The sequence below is a fragment of the Phacochoerus africanus genome, chromosome 12, assembly GCF_016906955.1.
Source record: "Phacochoerus africanus isolate WHEZ1 chromosome 12, ROS_Pafr_v1, whole genome shotgun sequence".
NCBI lineage: Eukaryota > Metazoa > Chordata > Mammalia > Artiodactyla > Suidae > Phacochoerus > Phacochoerus africanus.
The window spans coordinates 55,505,882-55,523,730 of record NC_062555.1 but is presented as its reverse complement, the minus strand read 5'-3'; the positions used below and the strand labels follow the sequence as shown (position 1 = coordinate 55,523,730).

The window sequence follows — 17,849 nt, the reverse complement described above, 5'->3', positions numbered from 1 at the left end:
GGTACTCATGATACTGCAGATTCTTGAAAACCATTTCTCGTTTTAGCTTTCTGTTCCCTAGTCTGCTTTTTCTATGCAACATATAAGAACTTGGCTTGTGAAGACACTTCCCTCCCAGACACTGTGATAAACGATGGCCATAGAGACTGGAAATCAGCCCCATCGATGAAGAACATTCACTGACACAGTGAACAAAAGAAACTGGTAGCTTCTTGTGTCAAAACTTTTCTAAAATTCTCCTGTGGTCTGAATAGGGAGCTGTTGGTAAAGACCAGGCAAATTTTCCCTGAAACTATTGATTCCAAAGGGTACATCAAAAGGACAAGTAGGAATGATTTATTTATGCCACAAGAGTCAGGCTTCTGCCTCAGACCTACTTCTGCCTCAGACCTAAATGCTATCACCAAAAGCAATCAAAAGAAGACACTTCTAAGTAAACTTTGATAACTATCTCACAGGTATGAAGGTTCTCTCTTCCCTTTCTTTGGGGACCATTCAGACTTACAACTAATCTGTCATTGAGCACTTGATATTTTCAAATGTGGAGAAAGAGGACAAAGAGGAGGAGAGACCAAGTGACCAGAGATTGGATAGGAAATCTTAAAGTGAATTTCTTTGCCTCCATGTTTTGTTTTTATTTTTTGGCCACACCCATGGCATATGGAGGTTCCTGGGCCAGGGATCAAAACCACACCACAGCAGCCACTCAAGCCACTGCCCTAATACCTGATCCTTAACCCACTGTGCCATAGGGAACTCCTATTCTGTTTTTTTCTTTAGGGACAGCAGAGGTCAGGAGGAAAAATTTTTTTAAACTAGGTATACATAATACTACTGTCAAGATAAAACTACAGATGTGCAAAATAGTTTTGTACCTGGACTCATACTTAGGTTTGTTATTTTCTTAGTTGGAAGAATTTCTGGAACACGTGCAGTGATTGTCTTCTTTCATTACGTTTGTTGGCATAAATGTCTGTTATTTTTCCTTGTGTTCATTTCCCATACAATCCTGACATTAAGATGATGCCTGAAATTTCAATAATATAAACACAATTGGATTAATTTCTCTAAAGTTTTAAAAAACAGTAGTAAAAATTTTAGAAGCAACTTAACTACTCTAAACTTGTTCTTTATAAGTTTGTTTGCATTTATGAGTTTCTGCTCTTCGTCCAGAAGGAATTGTCATTAATTAGTGTCTCCTATGAGTGCATGGTCCTGGGTACAATTCAGACTGACTTCAGACAGCAGATTTCAGATCCCAATTTTCAAAAGCTCCTGTTTTCAGATGGAGAGCCAAGTCCTAAACTGATCATGACGTAAACCCCATCATGTCCAAGGTAGTATGCTAACAAAAGCAACGTCCTGAACTATAACAACCTATGGATACGTATGGTCTGAGGCACTTCTCTCTAGCAAGGGAAGCAGACAACATAGAGCAAAGACAAAATCCATTTCCTATCTTTTGCTATGCACAAAGTCCATTTCTCAGTAAACTTTGTTTCAAATTTTTTGATTGCTCTTATGTCTTAATAAGAAAGACAGTCAATTCTTGTATTGAATGGAGTTGGGCTTTGAATGATTTGGTGGTTTTTTTTTTTTTTTTGTGCATATATGATATTGGTCTTTTCCTGCACTGTCAAATGTCAGGTCAGTATCATGGGAAGTTGTTTGGGGAAATACTTTGCCTCAGCATACTCAGGATTTTCCTACATAAATGCCATTTCCTGAATTTTCTTCCTTGTGGTCAAGAAATTCTTCAGATGTCTTCAGTTTACAGAACCGTTTTGTGTGCAGGGGGATTAGGGGAAACTAGCAATTTGGGTCAAAGCCCTAGTGACTCTATAGATGATACTGTGTTTAGCAGTATTTAAAAACGCACTTCATTGGGAATGCAAGAAGAGCCCAAATCATGACTTCATGGTGAAAAACAGAGGAGATGACTCTGTAAAGAGAAGGAGTGTTGTTAGAAATGATGCTGACAGGGAGTAAGAGTTTTAAGGGTAAACTGGAGGCAGATGAGAATAAACTGCTAAGTAAAAAACATAAACATCTTGAGTAAGCTTTCTAAGTTAGAAATAGAAAACTGGAGAGGTTTTTTTTTTTCTTTAGTAGATTTCAGGCATCTCTCATCTTTTAATGTTGACTTTCTTTTTCCATATAAAATGGATGAAAGTATTACCAAAAAGCGACAGATTGGAGTTCCCTGGTGGCCTAGTGTTTAAGGACCTGGCCTTGTCACTGCCATAGCTCAGGTCAATTCTGTGGCAAGGGAATCCTTGGTCTGGGAATTTCTTTATATCATGGGCAAAGCCAAAAAAAAAAAAAAGAAAGTGACAGATTAGAATGGTGTAAAGGACAACTTAGAGCAGTGGTTCTAAAAGTATGATACCTGGACTAGCAGTATCACCATCACCTGGGAATTTGCAAATTCTCAGGCTCTATTCCAGATCTACTAAATCAGCAGTTTTGAGGCCAAGGCCACTAATCTGTGCTTTGACAAAAGCTCTGCAGGTAAACCTAGTGTGTATCAACATTTGAGAACCACGGGTGTGATGATTAAGGGGATGCCATCTGGAGCCAGATGGTTGTATTACTTAGGGCAATTCATTCTTTGTTTCCCATCTGTAAAATGGTAACAGTACCAAATTCACAGTGTGGTAATGAAGACTAAATGAGTTAAAGTGTGTAAAATCCTTAGAACAATACCTGGCCACTACAAGTGCTATATACACGTTTGGGTGCTGCAGCTGATGGTAATCCCCTTTTAAGTGTTACTTTCACCCCCCCCCCCAACTCCCCAACATACAGGCTATGTTTCACAATTGATAGTACAGCTTTGTGTTTACCAGGAGATCTTCTTAGAGTTATTTTCTAGGGCTCAAGGCAGTATTTCTCAGCATGTGCTCCATGGACCATTTGCATCAAAATCACCTGTGGTGCTTACTAAAATGCAGATTCTCAACTTCCCCCCAGACCCAGAGTGATGATCAGAATTCTCTAGTGATACTTCTGCAGCCAGACATTTCAAAACCACTGCTCTTGGATAACAAAGACTATGATTTTTATTTTGCAAAAAAGGCACATGAGGCACAGGGGTAGCATATCCTTAGGGAAATCCAGAATCTCAGTAAGACCAGGAATAAGAACTGGATTTCTGATTTTGTGTTACATTGACAGATTATACTGCTGCTTTGTGGCTTTATATGCTTTATCAAGAATTTGATTTGGGTTATGCCCCTTTGTTTATTGAGACCTAGCATTATTTAGTTTAAAAATAATATTTACGAGAACTCCCATTGTGGCTCAGCAGTAATGGAACCTGACTAGTATCCGTAAGGATGCGGGTTCCATCCCTGCCCTTGCTCAGTGGGTTAAGGATCTGGTGTTGCCATGAGCTGTGGTGTAGGTTGCAGACGCAGCTTGGATCTGGCATTGCTGTGGCTGTGGTATAGTCCGGCAGCTGCAGCTCTGATTCTACCCCAGCCTGGGAATTTCTGTATGCTGCAGTGCGGCCCTAAAAAGACCAAAAAAAAAAAAAAAACACTTTATAAATCTAGAACTATCAAGAATGAGGAGGTGCTGGAAAATATACCTGGACCATTATCCATCACTCAGCTAAAAATGTTTCAGTTGTGGCTATATCTAAGACATCACTCTTATGTTACAGATGAAGCAAACAGGCTCAGAGAGGTTGAGGAAACTGGCAAAAGTCACATGACTAGATATCTATGGGATGGAAAGTAGAACCTAGTCTCCCAATTGCCAATCCAGTGTCGTTTCACTATAACCCACTGTCCTAATCCTTGCTGACTTAGATTATTTAAAGCAGCACTTAAATTTTTAAAATAACTTTATCTATACTGCTCTTGTAAAATCTGGTCTCAGCAGTTTTTTTTTAACCTCCTTTAATTTCTTTTATTTAAAGATATGCTAACATCAGATCTTCCTTTCTAATGATAAATCAATAATACACTGACAACTAATAACTCAAAGCTCCATTGCATACGCTTTTTCATCAGTGTGAATTTGATTGTTCTAAAGCAATTAGATTGACTTTTCAGGTTGTGATGAAAATGCTTTGGGCCTTTTCACGCAGGGCCTACAGGTCTTGTACACATTGTTCTATAACAGTCATAGTCCCACACAGTATTAATATGCACTTAGTTACATTAGTTCTTAATTTGCTGAATGCGAAGTTCCCAGGCCAGAGATGGAGCCAGAGCCAAGCAGTGACAAGGTCAGATCCTTTAATCACTAGGCCATCAAGGAACTCTGACAGCATTTATTTCTTCATGGTACTTATCGCAATATGTAATTAAAATTTTTTATTTGGTTGCTTTTTCATTATCTCTATCAACTTGACTGTGAGGTGTTGTGTGTATATGATGCAGATGTTTGCTCCAGTACTAAGCATAATGCCTCATATGTAGTAAAGACTCAGCCAACATTTTTTGAATGAATGCTATGTCTGTGAGTCGTTGTGGAGCTTTGTAATCTGCTTAGAGGTGTATGAGTATATCTTAGTCCCTTATAAAAACTTCTTTTGGATTGTTTCCTTCAGTGATGGACACTAACATAGAGGGGCTGTCTATCTACTTAGTTTTCAGACTAACTTTCAGGCCTCCTAGAGCATTTGGACCATGGGACCTTATCTTGAGTGAACCTAGGTTTGACTAGATCATCTAGACCACAGGCATTACCCTCCAGCAGAGCTTGTATTCTATGGTAGCCTCTGGCCACAGGTATTTTTCGTTTTTTCTCTTTTTCGGCTGTAGCCACAGCATATGGAAGTTCCCAAGCCAGAAAGTGAATGTGAGCTGCAACTGTACCCCCTACCACAGCTGCAGCAATGCCAGAACCTTAATCCACTGAGCTACAGTAGGAACTCCCACAGGTGGTTACTGAGCATTTGAAATGTGGCTAGTATGAAGCGCCGTATGCTGTGAATATAAAATACACACTGGATTCTGAAGACATAGCATGGATATGTGGAATATCTCATGAACAATAATGTTATTTATTTACTGAAATAATATTTTGGATATGTTTTGATAAATAAAATGTAATATTAAATTTAATTTCACTTTTTTCTTTTTAAAATGCACTACTGAACATTTAAGATTATTTATATTGACCACATTTGTGACTCAGATTATATTCCTACTGGGTAGTGCTATTCCAATTAGTTCACTTCTGTTTGACAATGTAGACCAAAGGTGATCCACTGAGAGGAATGCCAAAAGCCTTTCAGAGTCTGCTCTATTCTTGTTAGATGTGCATTAGGGGAAGGATTGGCCCTCCTGGGAAGTGGCTCAGGTGCCACTTCAGTTACTCCCTGAATGTCAGATCATAAGGCCCACATAAATTTTGTGTCCCAGGACACAGAAACTTTAAATGTCTTGCCAGTGTTCATATATCTCGCTTAAAATAATGCTGGGACCAGAACCCAGATCTCTGAATTATGCTGAGTCACTGAATTACTTACAGAAGGACCCACTGATAAAATTATATCTTTCCTTTTAAATGTAATACTATAAAATTTTAAAGAATTGTTCATTTATATAGGTTTTCTAAAAAATAATTAATGAGAAGATTATACTTCAGTCTTTAAGCAATTAAATAGAAAATTCTAAAGAATTGCTAATAAGTGATACAGGTTTTCTAAAAATATCACTTAATGAGGAAATTATACTTCAGTCTTTAGATAACAGAAAATCATACTATAGGAGTTACTGTCGTGGCTCAGTGCTTAACGAACCCAACTAGTATCCAAGAGAACTTGGGCTCGATCCCTGGTCTTGCTCAGTGGGTTAAGGATCCGGCATTGCCATAAGCTGTGGTGTAGGTTGCAGGCAAGGCTCAGATCAGGTGTTGCTGTGGTGTAGGCTGGCAGCTATGACTCCAATTCAACCCCTAGCCTGGGAACCTCCATATGCCATGGGTGTTGGGAATTGAAGTGAATTTGAGATTGTCTGTGTCTTCCTTCAGGAGTATGAAAATGGAGGTGCATATGGATAGTGGAGGTGTATAAAACACTACCTATCCAGTACTAATTAGTATTTTCAGAATGAAAATGTCAGAAGACCCTCTTAAAGCTTCAAATAAAGCAATCAGACTGTGTTGAGGGATTTTTCCAATCATTTGGTGGTGGTGGCCTGGCATATTTATTCAGCTCTTCTTTCTTCTGCTTGGACATCCTAATCTATAGTTAACCAGATGTCTTAGCTCTCGTATCCATTAATTTTAGGAACTCTCAGTCAGAACGACTTCCTTTCTCTCTCAACACATTCTCACTCATTCTCATTCCCTCAGAGATCAAGTCCCACTCCTGTCCATGTTCTCTCCCTTCCAGGTATTCACTTGCATACACTGTCACAGGTTCCCCTTCATCCTTTTCAAAGGTTCCTGAAATATTTCTTAAAGTTCAGCCAGTAGATGTCTCCATTACTCCCTTCTAGCTAAGACCTCGGCAAGTAGGGTTTAATCATTTCTTTAACCACAACAAGGAGGAGGATTTGTTAATTTGCCTAAAAAGAGCAGATGCTCGGGAGGACACGTTTCCATCCTACCTCCCTCCCCTCAGATTTAAGTAACAAATGAAAACTACTTTCTCCCTCTTTTCCAGGCAAAGAAAAGGCTGCTTTAACGAAGCATGCGAGACGCCAACACCCTCCTCCTCAGTACATCCAAGTTTCCTTCGCTCTGAGCCACCAAAGCGCTGCTTCTCCTTTCACTCCCGCCCACCCCACCCCCACCCACTAAGGTTCCCGAGTCATGAGGAACGCGAGTGGGTGAAAGGACTCAGCGCTGCTGCATCCCGCGCCACCGCCTCCTCTGTGCCGCTCGGGTTCAGCACTGGACAGCTCCCGCCCCAGCCCAACAAATGGCAGCCGGCTGATTGACAGAGGAGCTGGCCAAACGGAGAAGACGATTTGAAGCCGCCCTACGAGGGTTTGGTTGCGGCCAAGCTGCTTCTTTAAACCGGCTTTCCTCCCGAGAGCAGTGTGGTTTGTGGCCAAACCTAAAGACTCCAATTAAGCAGCTGCCTGGCCCTCTTGGCTCCACAGAGACAAAGATCTTAAGAGAAACCCTCGTTGTCTGGGACTTGCTCTTGCGCTCGCGGTGCGGGTCCGTGTTCGCGCGTTCCGTGCCGCGGGACGAAGAGAACTAGGAGGAGCCAGAGCCGGGAGGCGGGAACGACCTGCCACTGGTGAGATGATGGAGCAGTGTCTTCGGCGGCCGCCGCCGCAGCAGCAGCTCTTGAACACACCTCAATGAGAGCGGCGGTGGAAGCTGCTGAGCTGAAAGACGTAAGCAGGCTAACTATAGCTGCCGGCAGCGAGAGGGGATGTAACCTGTTCGGCTCAAGGCTGCGAGGTGCGTAATCTCGAGCCGACCCCTTGTGGAGCAGGAGCAGCCAGCGTTGCCACAGGTGATTTGATTTCCTGTGACGGTAGCTTAGTCAGCCGGGCATATTTCGGAACATTTATATTTTAAAGTCCCCTTGGACTCGGTGCCAGCTGGAGACGGGAGAAGACCCCTAGTAAAAGTCTTACTGTTGACAGACTGACGACCAAAATTTAAAAAGTGACTCCTCCCGTTACCTCCTCTCCTCTCTGCGGGGCAGATGGGAGCCATGGCTTATCCTTTACTCTTCTGCCTCCTGCTTCTTCATCTGGGATTGGAAGCTGTTGGCGCCAGCCGCGACCTTCCAGGTCGGCCGGATTCCCCTCGAGAGAGGACCCTGAGGGCAAAGCAGCACGCCCAGCAGCCGGCTCGAGCCTCTGCCTCGGACCCCTCGGCTCCCTGGAGCCGCTCCACCGACGGCACCATCTTGGCGCAGAAACTCGCCGAGGAGGTGCCCATGGACGTGGCCTCTTACCTCTACACCGGGGACTCCCACCAGCTGAAGCGAGCCAACTGCTCCAGCCGCTACGAGTTGGCGGGCCTGCCTGGAAAGTCGCCTGCCCTAGCTAGCTCCCATCCCTCCCTGCACGGGGCGCTGGACACGCTGACACACGCCACCAACTTCCTCAACATGATGCTGCAAAGCAATAAATCGCGGGAGCAGAACTTGCAGGACGACCTGGAGTGGTACCAGGCACTGGTGCGGAGCCTCCTGGAAGGTGAGCCCAGCATCTCCCGGGCGGCCATCACCTTCAGCACCGAGTCGCTGTCCGCGCCGGCCCCGCAGGTCTTTTTCCAGGCCACTCGCGAGGAGAGTCGCATCCTGCTCCAAGACCTATCCTCTTCCGCACACCACCTGGCCAACGCCACGCTAGAGACCGAGTGGTTCCACGGCCTTCGGCGCAAGTGGAGGACTCACTTACACCGCCGCGGTTCCAACCAGGGGCCCCGGGGCCTGGGCCACAGCTGGAGGCGCAGAGACGGGCTTAGCGGGGACAAGAGCCATGTCAAGTGGTCTCCGCCTTATCTGGAGTGTGAGAACGGGAGTTATAAGCCCGGGTGGCTGGTCACTCTCTCTGCTGCTTTCTACGGGTTGCAGCCTAACCTGGTCCCGGAATTCAGGTAGGGAGGAAAAAAGATAAAAGCAAAGTCTTCCTTCCGGTTTCGCGCGTAGGTGGGTGTGTGGGTAAGGAGCACTTGGCTGTGACACTTATGCCTCCCAGCCTCAAAGCAGAGACCCAGGCTGAGGGGACACCCCAAGCAGGCACAAGTGCTTAGGGAAAAGCAGCTCCCTGACAGGTTCAGACAATCAGCAAAAGCTTTTCTTTCACATCAGTTCCCCTGCAAGGCATAGGGCATCTCTTGGCAGAGCTGAGAGATGCCCTACGTTTCTCTCTAACCCTAGGGAGGGGAGGGAGGTGGAGTTCCCCATCGGGATGATGCACTGAAACCTTGGGAGTGCAGGGTATGTCAGCCAGGCGCAGAGCAGCAAACATCGCTGGAGAGTAGAAAAGGGAGCCGGAAGAAGAGTTCATTGTTCCTGCTACTTCAGGATTGGCTCTGCCTGCTTCTTCCTACCTGTGCAGTTTGGGGCGCCAGTCTGTTGTTACTCAGTTACCAAAGCATGTAATGAAAACAGTGCGATCCCCTCAGCGGTTCTGCCCCCTAGTCTTCGCCGCATAGCTGTCACCACCCGCATCTGGTTGGTGTGCTCCTTCTACTCATCTCCTTCTTTCCCCCAATCTGCCTCCCATTCCTGGGTGCCCTCTTTTTCCTGTTTTCTGTGTTAGCACACTTAAGCGTTCTCCAGCCCTTCAAATACACTTTGTAAAGGAACTGGGTTGAGTTATCTGAGAGAGGGAGGGATCCATTCTCACTGAATTCACTCAGGAAATTTGGAGGAGACTTAAAAACAGTTCTGTATTTCCTGCCTCAAGGTATAGCATCTGTGGGAAGATGAGAATTTCCAAATTAGCAGGTCGTTAGCTTGTGCCCTGGGACATATCTGATCTTTGGGGTGAGAAACTTCTGGAAGTAGCCTTTAAGAGTGAACGTGAGGAATACAAGGAAGGAGCAAAAACGCCAAAGAGGGACTGGGAGAGGGCCACAGATTGACTGGGATCCTCCCCAGTTCCCAATGGGAAGAAAGTCTTGGGTTGAGCTTGCTTCTGTTCTCTTTCAGAAACTGGGCAAAAGTAAGACACCTGTGTGTGTGTGTTAACGCCCTTTTGGTGCAATAAGGACAGGATGTTGACCTGGTGAAAGATACCAGGGGGCGTACTGGGTGGGCGAATGGGAGGAGCCAGAAAGCATGCCTGTCTTGGCACTGTTCTTTACTGCTGGATGACTTCAAGTAAGTTGTTTCTCTCTCTGGGCCTCAGGTACTTATCTATCGAGTAAAGGAGTTGAACTAGATGGTCTGTAGGGAGTCATCCAGTTATAAAATTCTGTACTTGCTTTAATGCTGGCAACACTTGAGAAGGCATGAATGAAAAGCAACCCCTTTTCTCTGATTCTGTATGACTATATTAAATGTTTTGTGTGTCTTTCTATCTCTTTCAAAGATCTTGTCTTAAAGCAGCATAACTCTGTCCTACTTTAAGGATAATCTCATTTTCTCCTTTCTGCAGGATCCTATTAGTAAGAGCTGAGCCCAGCTTTGAGTCTTTGCCATACTGTTTTCTCAGAAGAGCAAAGATCAGCAGATGCCACTCACTGCCAGAAAATTTCTTTGGCCTTCACTTAAGCCTTTTCAGGGAGTCCCAGGTCTCAGGACAAGAGAGCTATCTTATTTATCCTATCTATCCTTCCTATCTATCTATCTATCTATCAATCTATCATCCATCCATCCATCCATCCATCTTACTAACATATTTTATGGTAGGCTCTGTGCTAACTGCTTTGCATGCATTATCTTGATTAATCCTCATGACAACCCTATGAGTTTTCCTGTTTTACAGAAAAAGAGCCTGACGCACAGAGAGATAAAGGTTCTTTCCCAAGATCACAGAAGTTAAGCAGTAGAATCTGGATGTTAGCTCATTTCATACTGTGAACCACTATGCTAAACTCTGTCCATGAAGGTGTCCTGGGAGTGCTGCATATACTGTAGCTGCTGCATAAAAAAATATATGTATTTTCAAGGGTCAGATGTGGGGCTGAGGATGAGAACCATTTCTTTTTAGAAGCATTTCTCTTAAGGTTCAGAAAGCATAGGTCACCTAAATGAACTCAGGACTGCTGTCAGCCATGATAAAAGGCTGAGGACACAGGGGTCTGAGGTCCAGAGGGCTCACACCCCTCCTACCTAGCTTTTGGATTACATTCAGAAAATAGGTTGTTTCCTCTAGTTGAGTCTCTTTAAGTGCTTTCATAGTCATTGACGGTATTCTTTAGCCAAGGCACGAAGCCAGGACATTTAGTGTCTGGCTCCCTACAGAATCTGGCTTCTCCTAGCAGCATGCATGAAAAGCAGAATAAGTGCTCTCCTGTGATGCTTTGGCCCCTTGTTCTGTGCCCCTCAAGTACTGTACAGACGATTTGAGATGTTAATTATAGGAACTGGAAGAAATCTTAAGAGAGGTCAGATGGTTCCCATTTCTTAGATAAAGAAACAGATCAGAAGGTGAAGTGATTTGTCCAAAAATCACATACCAAGTTATTAACAACAGAAATAGGATCCAGACCTTCTGCCTCTGGTTCACATTATGCTTGCATGCTCTCTCTCTTCCTCTCTCTCTATATATATAGAGAGATGCCATTCACTGCCATATATATAGAGAGAGAGGGTGAGGGTTAAGGTTAGGGTTAGGGTGGCTCTCTGGACTTCTACACATAACAAGTTGGGAAACATAGTGTATTATTATCTTTTCTTTGAGAAAAAAACGATTAGCCTATATAACACAGCTGTTTATTTTTTAAAAAATATTCTATTGTTTATTTCACATATTTCAGAAATATTTCAATGGGTCTTTTCTGTCTCTCCATATTCATAAATGGCAAAGGCAACATGAAGAAGAAGAGGAAACCAAGTGAATGTCACACCTGAAGTTTTGTTTAAAAAGGGGGGGGGAATCAGACAATGAAGGAAAGATCACAATAGTACGGAAACTGCTTTTTAGAAACTAACCTAATGGACACTGGTTTCTCTGAGTCACCAACTCCAGAGAAGTCACTTCACTTTCTCTCCTTCACAAACATATGCCCACATACCTCCATCAGAGATTCTGGTACAGAGCTCTGACTTCAGTGTAAGAGGGCAATTCATATAGCATTCGAGAAATGACCATCTTGATCTGGGCCAAATATATCCTATGTTTTTCCTGTGGATACTGCTAGTGGTAAAGAGGTTACCTATGGGAAGAGCATGGAGCTGTCTACCTGGATAATGGTTCAAAGAATTTTAGATGGACTTCCCCTACTGAGGCTTCTGAGTCTCAATTATTTCATCTGTAAACTGTGAATGGTAAAGCGTTATTTCCTTTGGGATTCTGTGTAAATAAGTAATTGTCATACACAGGAAGTTCAGTAAATATTTTGTATCATAGTTTCTGTATTCCTAAATACTGTCCTCAGCTGAACATATACTTTCTTAGTTTAGCTGTATCAAAGTCACATGATTTACAGTCATTTTTAATTGATACAATGATTTAGTTTCATTCCTAATTATTGTAAAGGCTTATAATGAAAATGGATCATGAGGATAATACTGGCCTCTGAGATTGAAGATGCTGGCCCAGCCTGGACCACATGCTTGACTATGGCATTACCATGGGCAGCAGTTATGTTTCTAATCCTGTTTCATCTTCTGTAGGTTTTTAAAGGGGGTTGGACTAGATGACCTGTTGGGTTCCTTACAATCTAAAAGTCTATGATTATGCATATAAATATGCCTCTTTAACTTGTGCTGAAATGAGTTAATGTACCCTTATTTTATTTATTTATTTACTTGGTCTTTTTAGGGCGGCATGTACAGCATATGGTAGTTCCCAGGCTAGAGGCTGAATCGGAGCTGCAGCTGCTGGCCTACACTACAGCCACAGAAACATGGGATCTGAGCCCTGTCTGTGACCTACACTGCAATTCATGGCAACACCGGACCCTTAGCCCACTGAACGAGGCCAGGGATTGAACCCGCATCCTCATGGTTACTAGTTTTTTACCGCTGAGCCACAACTGGAACGCCTAATGTACACTCACTTAAAAGCAGATCATGTTCATATATATTCAGTGTTTGACTTTATCATGGTCATTTAATCATACGATATATAAAGTCCCTTCAATGTATTCTGAATTAAGTGTATATACTAATGGAAATGAGAACTTCATTTCAAAATAAGGATCTGAGTTTCCAGATTTTGAAAGAGCCCCTGAAATTTGCTTAAAGTCAACAAGAAGTATGTTTCACAGATTTCTAAATCAAGGGCCTCAGTATACTTGTATAATTTCCCTCAAGGTAATCAATGTTTAGGCATCCTGCAGCTCCTTCCTGACCCTTAAAAAAGCAACCTATCTTGACCTCTATAGATGGTTTTAAAACTTCGAAGAAGGCTAGTTAGTGTGGTATAGCAGTGGTACAACATCATCTTGCCGCTTTCTAGAACATGCATTTGGAAGCAGAAATGGGATTTCCAAGATTGCTAAATACATGACAAGAGTTTAGGCTTACCCTCTGGGGAGGGAACTAATTCCCCCATTAGACTGATTTTATAGCCTCAACTGCTGGATAAGTCAAATTTTACTTTCAATTTCAGAAAAGCAGCAGTTTGTTGCTCACTGTTCAGGTAAAGCTACCCTTTTCCAACTCACTGTGCTTTCATTTTTTTAATGGACACACCTGCAGCATAAGTTCCCGGGCCAGGGATTCAATCTGAGCCACAGCTGCAACCTATGTTATAGCTGCAGCAAGGCTGGATCCTTTACCCACTGTGCTGGGCTGGGGATTGAACCGCAGTGTCAAGCCGCTGCAATTGGATTCTTAACCCACTGTGCCACAGCAGGAACTCCACAATCACCCCATTTTATGATTATACTTAAGATACTGGGGATGCCAAGAAGTATGTTGTTGGTGTTATTTTGCACTTGGTTGGTACAGAAGCATTATGGCCTTGTTTGTTTTCTCTCTTCAGTTCTGGATTGATGTTCATGGGGTTATTTAAACAGAATTACTGAAATAGTAATTTTGGAATTTTGATAACTTTGGCAGCTTGATAGGCACTATGAGCAAACAGGAAGTTCATTGGTCTTGGGGCTACGCTTGGGAGATGAGGCAGCCAACAGCATTATTAGGCTCTTGTGCAGCATAGCTATGGCATATACACTGGCTTGTTTTGCTGGTCTTTTAGCCTTTCTCGCTTTTCAGCTTTTAGTGAAAAACTTTTCCTAGGTGTCATTTCTACTCTGGGCATTTATTTACTCATCTAATACATCTTTCTTCCTAAAATTTGACCTATGAAAAGATTTAGGTGGATAGACTGTTCTATGAAATACTTCAGTTTATGATAAAAATTAATGCTCCTGGCTAAAGTCTTCTCATGTCTCTCTTCCTGCACACCCCTCACCCCATTTTCTATAATACCAAACAGTATAGGAACCATGACTGACTTTCTTTTTCATACCAAAGGATATTATAGTGCCTCAAAGCAATCACTAGTTTTATTAGGATTCATCTAGTTTTATTACTTTCATTATAGGTAGAATTTATAGAAAACACAGATTAGTTCAATTGTGATCTGACCCTGAGATCATTTTCCCCAAACAAAAATCCTGTTTCCTATCTTTTCATCAAAGATGAAAGTCTCTTTCCCTCTTAGTTAACTAATAAATAACTGAAATCAAGTTAATTATTATTAATTGTAGTATCTGTTGTAACTCTCCCCCATTTATACCTAGAATAAGACAACACAGGATTAAAAAAAATCTTCTCCAGTTAGCAAAATACCCAGGATACCTATAACCTAATAAGAAACTTAGAATTTCTTAGAATTATATACGATTTTGTTTACTTCCTTAGCTTATTTTTTTCACCACTTATGTGTTTTGTCCAATGTGTAAGCCTTATTATATTACTGTGGAAGGATTTTTATAGAATAACATGACACATGCTTTTATCTGAGAAAGAAGGAAAGGTATTTAGTGTAGAATAATTATATTTTGGAGTTCCTGTCATGGCTCAGTGGTTAACAAATCCGACTAGGAACCATGAGGTTGCGGGTCTGATCCCTGGCCTTGCTCAGTGGGTTAAGGATCTGGCGTTGCCGTGAGCTGTGGTGAAGGTGTCAGATGTGGCTCGGATCTGGTGTTGCTGTGGCTCTGGTGTAGGCCGGCAGCTGTAGCTCCAATTGGACCCCTAGCCTGGGAACCTCCATATGCCGCGGGAGCGGCCCAAGAAACGGCAAAAAGACAGAAAAAAAAAAAAGAATTATATTTTATCAATTTTAAGATGTATCTTTTCCACATTTTAATGTCTCTTAAATTGAGATGTGTCTTATGATTGACGGCACATCATTTCCTATTGGTATAACATTTTCTTTTAGTGGTACACAATGTAATAGTGTATCTTACAGTTAATGACATCTTATATTTGATGAACTGTGATTTCAGAAAATGGGACATTAAATTTCATGGTCTCTCCAGCTGTAAAGTTCTATTATTATCTAAAAGTTATCAAGATGCAGCAAAATATGCATATACAGAAACAAAAAAACTATACCTTACTGCTTGCTGTATATAAATTAGATTGCTATTTGTCTTTACAATAATTTTGTTAAAAAAGATAAGCATGTAATTATGTGTGAAATATGCAAAACATTGGCCAGAAGCTGCAGAAACTTTTATTCTCATAATAGGTGAGGTAAGGATTATCAAAATCTTTCCTTCACCATCTGGCAAAGCATTTCACTCACACTATGGGAAAATGCCTATGAAAAAAGTCAGAATAAGAGACCACATATAAACTAAAAATAGCGGGAATACATCTGTCTTTCTAAAGTGCTCAGAGGTTTCAGGGTGGAAATAAAAGCTTTGTGATATAGCCATGTAACTACTTTTTGTTAAAGAAATTTAAATGGTATTGTGGAGGTGTGTGTTTTTTCTTTTTCTTTTTTACTCAGCTTCCCAGATTGGAATGAAGAATTTGTGTTCCCCTTATTTGATGCCTCAGACCACTGTGTAGAATAGGGTTTCTCAATCTTAGAACTACTGACTTTTGGGGCCAGATAATCTTCTGTTGTCGGAGCTGTCTTGTTTATTGTAATATGTTTAGCAGCACCTCTGACTCTACCCACTAGATGCTAGTAGCAGTCTCTCCACTCAATGTGACAATCGAAAATGCCTATAAACACTGGCAAGTATCACCTAAGGGTGAATATGCCTCTGGTTGAAGGCTGCTGGCATATATAAAAGAACACATATAAAAATGCTATTATGTGGCTATCCTTACTTTAAGGGTTCTATATATGTGTGTATTTGTGTATGTGTGTGTGTGTATGAGTTTGTCGGATCACACTTCTATTTGTTTGGATCATAAGATCACTGCTTATACAGAGTGTGGCACAAGAACTGGACAATTTTGATAGATCAATGGAATGTTAATTTACATTTATATGTCATTAGGCCTCAAAAAGAACATTTGGCCAAATTATTTGCAGAATTTGTTGCTAAGCATGGTTTTACTACTTATATAGTTAAATGTTTTATATTTAAGATTTCTGATTAAAGGATGCATTTTGAAAAGTATGTGTTTGTGTGTGAGAGAGAGAAAAGTCTCTGAGGGAACAAAGAGAGGAGAGAGGGAAAAAGGAGGGGTAGAGAGGAGTAAGAACAGGGAACAAATGGAGGTGAATGATTGAAGAAAAACAATTAGCAAGCTATGATGTTGTTGGAAGCATTTTACTTTTTCATGAAGCTGTTTACCAGTGAGCACTTTCATAGTTCTGATGAAACTAAATTAATTCTTTTCTAGCAAGTAGTGAGGAATCAAGTTCCTGAAGATTTAATCATTATAGAGATAGTCTGACTGTGCCTGCATTTCAAAGCTTCATTTTAAGACATCAAAGCTATAATCAGGCTGATGCAGAGCTTATCCCATTAAAAGAATATTAACACCTTAGAATATATTTAAAAATTCTGTTTGCCACTTTAACTTTATTGACCCACAATAAGAAGTTGCTCATAGTGTGAACATATTATAAATGAAATTTCATAGAAGAAATAATAAAAACGACACATTAGAGACATTATTTAAGGCCTTAATATGCTTAAAGGTGCAGTTTTTAACATTACTAATGTCTAGAATCCTAATTCAGAAGAAACCTTAAAAAATGACAATGACCACATGATCAAAAATAATGTTTAGGCTTCACTGTGCAAATTGCCTTAGCACAAACTGATGCACGACTACTTTTCCCTGTGCTATCCATACACATGTAATACATGGGAGCTGCAGGGGCAAGGAATGAGGAACATTCTGTTATATATGAGACAATGTTGTGAATGTTAAGACATTAGTCCAGGGCTCATGAAAAGAAAAGATGAAGATTATTATTTTTCTGGATAAGGCAATCTTCTGAGAAAGCTGTTTCAAGTACTGACTTAATATTTAGTTTTTACAACCACCATGGAGAATAGTATGAAGGTTGCTTAAAAAACTAAATACAGAACTACCATGTAATCTATCAGTCCCACTCCTGGGCATATATCTGGAGAAAACCATAATTTGAAAAGATACATGCACCCCAATGTTCATTGTAGCAATAATTATAATCACCAAGACATGGAAACAACATAAATGTCCACTGATAAAGGACAGGGTAAAGAAGATGCAGTGCATATATAAAAGGAGTATTATTTAGCCATAAAAAAGAATGAAATAATGTCATTTGCAGCAATATGGATGGACCTAGAAATTATCACATTAAGTGAAGTAAACCAGACAAAGATAAATACCATATGATATCACTTATATGTGGAATCTAATAAGAATGATACAGAAGAACTTATTTATAAAACAGAAACAAACTTGAAGAGTTCGAAATTAAATTTAGGATTGCCAAAAGGGAAACCACATGGGAGGGGAGGGATAAATTGGAAGGATGGGACTAACATGCACACAGTACTATACATAAAATAGATAACTAACAAGAACCTACTGTATAGTGTGGGGAGGTTTACGCAATGTCTGTAATAATCTATGGGGGGGGAGGAATGGATATATGTATAACTGATCCACTTTGCTGTAAACATGATGCTGATACAACATTGCAAATCAATTATACCTTAATAAATTAAAAAACAGTTTTGTGGGAAGGCCTCATAATATAGTTTTATGAAGATTATTTAGAAATGTATTTGTCTTTCCTCTTTTTTGAGAAAGAGGCAAAAAACAATTGGGGCATTCTTTTAAGAAGCAATGAATGCTCTAGTAAATATCATAGGAAAACTCC

The 17,849-nt window shown here is 41.2% G+C and overlaps 1 protein-coding gene across 1 annotated transcript in view; it reads left to right on the top strand.

Moving 5' to 3' along the window:
- Positions 1 to 7,627: 7,627 nt before the first annotated feature.
- GPR158 (G protein-coupled receptor 158) overlaps positions 7,628 to 17,849 on the top strand; it is a 331,761-nt gene continuing 321,539 nt past the window's right edge. The window contains exon 1 of the mRNA XM_047755079.1: positions 7,628 to 8,529. Within this exon, the coding sequence (XP_047611035.1) occupies positions 7,628 to 8,529 (902 nt within the window). The remainder of the gene's footprint in view (positions 8,530 to 17,849) is intronic.